The 8,112-nt window shown below is 44.4% G+C and overlaps 1 protein-coding gene across 1 annotated transcript in view; it reads right to left on the reverse strand.

Moving 5' to 3' along the window:
- The window catches only part of dync2li1 (dynein, cytoplasmic 2, light intermediate chain 1), a 54,560-nt gene extending 46,867 nt beyond the window's left edge, over positions 1–7,693 (reverse strand). Inside the window, exons 1-4 of the mRNA XM_072511033.1 lie at positions 7,585–7,693; positions 6,440–6,557; positions 4,535–4,569; positions 4,039–4,108 (exon numbers count right to left, since the gene is read on the reverse strand). Of these exons, the coding sequence (XP_072367134.1) occupies positions 4,039–4,108; positions 4,535–4,569; positions 6,440–6,557; positions 7,585–7,598 (237 nt within the window). The 5' untranslated portion in view covers positions 7,599–7,693. The remainder of the gene's footprint in view (positions 1–4,038; positions 4,109–4,534; positions 4,570–6,439; positions 6,558–7,584) is intronic.
- Positions 7,694–8,112: the final 419 nt, after the last annotated feature.

The raw sequence follows: 8,112 nt of genomic DNA on the forward strand, positions 1-8,112 counted from the left end.
GTGTTGCACTATTTTAAGTGTTGGTGGCCTGTATGCGTTCCATGGATCCAGAGCACCCAACACATCAGGCGAGGGGAAACAAATTCAGGTATCTGCAGGTGCGGGACTGCCTACGTAAACAGGTGTCAACCTTCCCGCTCGTACTGCTAAGGGGCATTCAGCACAGGGTAGTGTGGTCACATGACAGTGGCCCGGATGTGCAGATTCTTTGGGGTGGAAGACAGGTGTGCAAAATGTGCGGGAGAACCAGGGAACCATGTCCACATGTTCTGGGCATGTCCAAAGCTTAGGGGAATTTGGCAGGGTTTGCAGATGTCATGTCCAAGGTGTTAAAAACAAGGGTGGCGCTGAGTCCAGAGGTGGCGATTTTCGAGGTGTCGGAAGACCCGGGAATCCAGGAGGAGAAAGAGGCAGACGTTCTGGCCTTTGCTTCCCTGGTAGCCCGGAGACGGATACTATTAGCTTGGAGGGACTCAAAGCCCCTGAAGTCGGAGACCTGGCTATCGGACATGGCTAGCTTTCTCTGTTTGGAGAAAATCATGTTTGCCTTGAGAGGATCACTGTTAGGGTTCGCCCGGAGGTGGCAACCGTCCGTTGACTTCTTCGCGGAAAATTAATCGGCAGCAGAAGGGGGGGGGGGTTAGTTTAGCTTAGAGTAGGGGGTTAATAAAGGTGGGACCTGTAAGGGAGGGTGACGGCTTTTGCACTATGTGTATAGTTTCATGTACATTGTTTATTTTGTTGTTGTTACAATACCAAAAATACCTCAATAAAATGTTTATTAAAAAAAAAATCTGGGAGAAGGTTACTGTAGGCATTGTTACTAAGTTTGCAGATGATACAAAGATCTGTAGAGGGACAGGTAGTAATGAGGAAGCAAGGGGGCTGCAGAAGGACTTGGACAGGCTAGGAGAATGGGCAATGAAGTGGCAGATGAAATACAATGTGGAAAAGTGTGAGGTTATGCACTTTGGAAGGTGGAATTTAGGCGTAGACTATTTTCTAAATGGGGAAATGCTTAGGAAATCAGAAGCACAAAGGGTCTTGGGAGTCCTTGTTCACGATTATCTTAAGGTTAACGTGCAGGTTCAGTCGGCAGTTAGGAAGGCAAATGCAATGTTAGCATTCATGTCAAGTGGGCTAGAATACAAGACCAGGGATGTACTTTTGAGACTTTACAAGACTCTGGTCAGACCCCATTTGGAGTATTGTGAGCAGTTTTGGGCCCCTTATCTAAAGGAAAGATAAGCTGGCCTTGGAAAGGGTCCAGAGGAGGTTCACAAGAATGATCCCTGGAATGAACAGCTTGTCGTATGAGGTACAGTTGAGGACTCTGGGTCTGTACTCGTTGGAATTTAGAAGGATATGGGGGGGGGGGGGGGGGGGGGGATCTTATTGAAACTTACAGGATACAGTGAGGATAGAGTGGACATGGAGAGGATGTTTCCACTTGCGGGAAAAACTAGAACCAGAGGACACAATCTCAGACTAAAGAGACGATCCTTTAAAACAGAGATGAGGAGGAATTTCTTCAGCCAGAGGGTGGTGAATCTGTGGAACTCTTTGCCACAGAAGGCTGTGGAGGCCAAATCACTGAGTGTCTTTAAGACCGAGATAGATAGGTTCTTGATTAATAAGGGGATCAGGGGTTATGGGGAGAAGGCAGGAGAATGGGGATGAGAAAAATACCAGCCATGATTGAATGGTGGAGCAGACTCGATGGGGCAAGTGGCCCAATTCTGCTCCTATGTCTAATGATCTTATAGGAGTGACCCTGGAAGAATCCAAACTGAGCATCTGTGAGCAGATTACTGCTGAGTAAGTGCCACTTGATAGTGCTGTTGACGGCTCCTTCCATCACTTTACTGATGATCGAGAGTGGACTGATGGGGTGGTAATTGGCCAGGTTGGATATGTCCTGTTTCTTGTGTACAGAACATACCAGGGAAACTTTCCACATTGCGGGCAGATGCCAGTGTTTTAAATGTACTGGAACAGCTTAGCTAGGGGTGTGATAAGTTCTGGAGCACAGGTCTACAATACTGTTGCCAGAGTATTGTCAGGGTCCATAGCCATCGCAGTATCCAGAGACTTCTGCCATTTCTTGATATTGCGTGGAGTGAATTGAATTGGCTGAAGATTGGCATCTGCGATGTTGGGGACCTCCGGAAGAGGCAGAGATGGATCATCCACATGGCACTTCTGGCTGAAGGTAGTTGCAAATGCCTCAGCCTTACGTATTGCACTGATGTGCTGGGTTCTTCCATCACTGAAGATTGGGATATTTGTGGAGCCTCCTCATCCAGTTAGTTGTTTCATTGTCCACCACCATTCACAGCTGGATGTGGCAGGACTGCAGAGCTTAGATTTGGTCCATTGGTTGTGGGATCGCTCTCTATTCTTGTTGCTTATGCTGTTTGGCAGGCAAGTAGGCCTGTGCTTCAGCTTCACCAGGTTGACACCTCATTTTTAGGTATACCTGATGTTGCTCCTGGCATGCCCTCCTGCGCTCTTCACTGAACGGGGGTTGATCCCTTGGCTTGGTGTTAATGGTGGAGTGGGGGATATGCTGGGCCATATCGCACATTTTGGTTGAGTATAATTCTGCTGCTACTGATGGCGGCCCACAGCACCTCATGGATGTCCATTCTCGAGTTGCTCGATCTGTTCGAAGTCTATCACATTTAGCATGGTGGTAGTGCCACAACATGATGAAGGCGTCTTCAATGTGAAGACGGGACTTTGTCTCCATAAGGACTGTGCAGTGGTCACTCCTACCGATACTGTCATGGACAGATGCATCTGCAGCAGAAAGGTTGGTGAGGATGAGGTCAAGTTTTTCCCTCTTGATGCAGAGCCAGTTTGGCAGCTATATCCTTTAGGTCCCAGCCAGCTGGGTCTTTGGTGGTATACCGAGCCACTCATGGTGATGGACATTAAGTGCCCCACCCAGAGTACTTTCTGCACCCTTGCCACCCTCCTCCAAGTGGTATTAAACATGGAGTAATATTGATTCATCAGCTTTGGGGGAGAGTTTGCTTGCCTACTTTTGACCTGGTGGGACCTCATAGGGTCCAGAGTCAATTTTGAGGACTCCCAGTACAACTCCCTCCCAACTGTATACCACTGTGCCGCCACCTTTGCTGGGTTGGTCCTGCCGGTGGGATAGGACCTGCCCAGGAATGGTGATGGTGGTGTATGGGACATCGTCTGTAAGGTATGATTCTGGAAGTATGATTACGTCAGGCTGTTGCTTGACTAATCAATGAGTCAGCTCTTCCAATTTTGGTACATGCCCCCACATGTAAGGAGGACTCTGCAGGGTCGACAGGGATGGGTTTGCCGTTGTTGGCATATGAGGATGCAGCATACACGTTACAACTCTTGGATTGATAATCTGGGGACCTTCAGGCCAAAAACACTGTCCAATTTAAGTGGAATCGAATTAAGATTTTTAATACCATTTAGCAAGTATATACATTGGACCCAGCAGCCTGTGAAAGAACAGTCAGCAGATCAATAATGATTCTCTGCTGCTTTTTGTTGGGAGCTGGAGGACGAAGGCTTACAAGAGCTAAATGTAAAACAAATATGTACATCACCGTTAAACCCCTGAGTAATGGCTTACTCTGGAATATCATGTCCCATTGCGTTGTAAGTCACATCATGTAGGTTTTAAGCATGTTTGCCATGATCAGGCCATGAATAGAGCCAAGTAATCAAATAGAGACAAATACTCAAAACAGCGTTGCCCCTATGTATTTAGGCATGCAAGCTAACTTAATATTCTATTTCACAACAAGAAAATAAGCATTCTATTATAATTAACGCTCTGATCCATAATATCATGATGTCTCTTATTTATTCTTCATTATCTGGCCAGTTAAGAGGGTGGGCTAATCCCAGTCTTAGCCCAAACTTCTTTGTGACAGCTGTCAGTCAGGCACTTAGCACGAAAAGGTTGACCCCAGGCAAGACTACCAGTTGCTTTTTCACTTGGAATGAATCTGCATTTAACACAGTAATGCCAATACGTACAGTGTTGTGTCCTTTTGCTCTTCTTCCAAATGTATATTCCAAAGCTAATGTAGGCTTCGGAATTTCATCCCTGTAAAGCAAGTTCATTGCAAGCATTAGAATCATATTTATTTGGCACATTATTTTTGAAAAGTTTGCATATTGCTCTGGACTTATATCGAACAACATAATCATAAACCCAGGTATAAGAGATCAGGGTAGGTTTGGTCCCAATATAAAAATGGGATTGGAGCTGGATAGGTACAGAATTTCTCCATGCCAGCCAGTGTACTGGTTCCCTGCGACTGTAAAGATTCCGGGTTATTGTTCCTGGAGGCCAGATCGGGTGAGAAATGGCTACCTTCCACAATTAAAGCCATTGCTCAATGTCCCGACACCAAAAGGGAAAAGTCTGCTCAGATTTCAAAGGTTAATTTGGAATAGTTTCAAACCGAATTCTCGGACTGAAGACAACGTGCTAAGCTCAGTCCTCTAAGTTTCACAAATTAATACCTACCTGTCAAGAAACCGGAGTATAATTGTAGTTTTTCCCTGCAAAATAAAACACAAACAACAAGCGTGTAATTTTCTACATGTATGCATATATGTCAATAAGTTAACAATGCTCACAATCAATTTGCTCTGGAAATTGTTTATGGAGCAGAAATAGCCAAAATAAAAATTACACAATTTTAAAACAAAATCTCGAGTGCCCAATTATTTTTGTTCCAATTAAGGGGCAATTTAGCATGACCAATCCACCAATCCTGCACATCTTTTTGGGTTGTAGGGCTGAGACCGACGCAGACACGGGGAGAATGTGCAAAATCCACACGGACAGTGACCCGGGGCCGGGATCGACCCCGGGTCCGCGGCGCCGTGCTAATCACTGCGCCACCGTGTTGCCCTAAAATTACACAAAATAAGTACTTAAATATTACTTATTAATTTTCAAAACTTTAGCCAGTGCAATCATTTGTAACATAACGGACATGAACTAGGCAATTAAGATGAATGGTGATCTGCAAAGTAGTCTCTATTAATGCCACATTGAATTGAATACGGGTTGGACACTCACACCCTGATATTCTCTCCCACATTGTGGGAAGCACCTCACCTCTGCTTGGCAGATTCCCAGTTATGGGGCTGAGTAGTATGTAGGAACATTGAACCTACATTTCCCTCAGACTTTCTGCAATGAGAGAGAGAGAAGAGAATAAACAATACAGTACTATCACTGCATCTTTCAAAATGATGCAAATGTGAACTTTTCAAAATGGATGTCAAAATCTTCCATACTAAAAATGTTTCAATCTGTGATCTCCCAGATAATTGTCCACATGATGAATCCTCTTTAGGCTGTCAAGAGATGGCATTTCCAAAAACACATATGCACACAGAGTATGGAGTCAGTGTTGATCTAGGAACAGACTATTACATGGGGACACTTAAAGAAAGAGGACAAACCACTGACCCTCATCCAACACTCTTTATTTCTGTTCATCACCAAAGACAGAAAGGCAGATGTTTCCTATAAACAAGCCTAATCTTATCGTGAACCGGATGTAGATATCACAGGGCTGATCATTTATCACTTGGCAACAGTTGGCAAAACAGCATGTTAACTAAAAATGAGATTAAAATGAATTCCAATTTATTGTAATGCTGAAAGACAAACGGGCATAGCAAGGGCCAAGTGGGATTTCTGTCCCGCACTGGGGAGGAAGTCCTGTCCCCTGGAACCTGTTTGGGATGTGGTTCCATCAGTCCTGCAATGCCAAGAATGCGTTAGTGGTCATTGCGAGGTTTGCACGAAGAGGAGAAAGAGGGTCCAATTGGTCCCGAAGACAGTAATTTCAGGGGTGGTAGAGGTGGGAAGCCTCACAACATTTAAGAAATATTTAGATGAGCACTTGAAATGCCAAACATACAAGGCTAGGGACCAATTGCTGGAAATAGGATTAGAATAGATTGGTGCTTGATGGCTGGCATGATGGGCCAAAATACATCTTTTTGTGCTGTAAAACTCAATGGCTCTATGACACATCAGCAGATCAATAGACACAACAGTCCTTAACTATTACTTCAAAGAACATTTTGAAACCAAACTTTTATGGCACAATTTGCTGCATCCCTTACTGAGATTTGGATAGACACAACAGTGGTGCTATTTCTGTTTCTCCAGTGACTGAGCACCTGACCACTTGGTTTTCCCTTCTGATTTGTGGAACAATAAATAGCCTTCATTCAGCATCAACTCTAATCTTATATTTGAACTACAGATGCAACTATGCATCTTTCTATTCTGCAACATACCATGGCCACTAGAATGCACTCCTGCAATTCCGCAGCAGTGCTCTTCTTTTGGGAAACATGCTGCAAACGTTGTTCTTTAGTTTTGAAAGTGATCCTAGCAGCTTACCCCACTTTTATTTCCCACGAAGAATACAGATCTTTCCCTGACTTCCAAGTCTTCTTCATTTTCTTTCTCCTCATTCGTCTTTGAAACTTGAGCCACAGCTATATCCCATAGAGTGTCACTGTAGATGAAAAGAGATGCACACACATGAAGAATATTCCAAAACAAGCCATTTTACCTTCTGGCTGTATTATTTCTGCGCACTAGTCCTAAGTACCAATCAGCAAAAAATTACATTCTAGAAAAATATTAATTTCACAGAACCTGGAAAATGAGTTCCATCCAAGATGTTAGCTTCTTGTTTTGTTTTCAAATGCTTATAAACTTGCTTGCATTAGCATTTCCCATTTTTCTTTCAATTTTCAAATATCTTCAGGATATTTCTAGTAGTTGCTCTTTTTACAACAATATTGCAAAATATACTGATTTTTATTTAAAGCATGGCCAACATTTGACTCTGCATGGAAAGCTGTCAATTTGAGAAAGACTGATTTGAAGGACGAGGCGACACTGCTAAAAGAAAATAGGGCTGCATGCACTCCAGCAGAGAAGGTTTAGGGTGGGCTATCTCTCAAATGAGACCATCCGAGTGGATGTAGAAATGCCATTGCACTATTTATAAAGACTTGCTTAATTTCTTGTCCAACATTCACTGAACAATTGAGACCATTAAAACACACTGTTCATTTATTCACTGTGAATTCAGTCGTCGTCAAGTGGCTTGGTACATTCCAAGAATGTAAACGGCAGTAAATAAGCTGTGACCCTCCCCCCCCCCCCCCCCCAATCACATTTAGAAAGGATTTAGAGAGAATAAACAGTCAAAAACCGAGCAACAAGGGACATAAAAAGAGAGGTTGCTGTGTTAGAAAGAGAAAAGTTCACACAGTTACTTAAGGATGAAATTCATGGCCCCAAGTGGCTACCGAACCCAGGCGATCAGGGTTAAAAAGTGAGTTCTGTCGGGTGGAGGAAGAACCGTTGGGACTGAAGAGGACTATAGCTCCCATAGAGACGACACCAATGGAACAACATGCGGAGATTCTTCATATTGAGCCCTGTGTCCGTATCAGCCTCAGGATCTGCTCTGGAACCCCAGGCCCCTATCCCCCGCATTATTTAGCGACAATCATCATTCAATCATTCACCTGGGCCGGGGCATCCTGCACTGTAAAAGAACCGTCCGCTCCACTGCCTCTCACAAACTACAGGTCGCCAGGCCCCGTTGCCATGGAAACGCTGCGTGGCGACGCGTTCCATGCACAGTTTGCGACATCACACGCAATGGCGCCGCAGTGAACCCTGGGAATTGTATTTCATCAGGCCAGTGACGTCATTGGACCCAATAGGAAGAGCGGCATAAGACCATAAGACATAGAAGCAGAATTAGGCCATTAGGCCCATCGAGTCTGCTCCGCCATTCAATCATGGCTGATACGTTTCTCACCCCATTCTCCTGCCTTCCCCCCATAACCCCTGATCCACTTATTAATCAATAACCTATCTATCTCTGCCTGAAAGAACTCCACAGCCTTCCGCAGCAAAGAGTTCAACAGATTCATATCCTCTGGCTGAAGACATTCCTCCTCATCTTTAAAGAATCATCCTTTCAGTTTGGGGCTGTGCCCTTGGGTTCTAGTTTTTCTTACTAGTGGAAACATCCTCTCACTTGCCTA

Source organism: Scyliorhinus torazame, chromosome 1 (assembly GCF_047496885.1).
Source record: "Scyliorhinus torazame isolate Kashiwa2021f chromosome 1, sScyTor2.1, whole genome shotgun sequence".
NCBI lineage: Eukaryota > Metazoa > Chordata > Chondrichthyes > Carcharhiniformes > Scyliorhinidae > Scyliorhinus > Scyliorhinus torazame.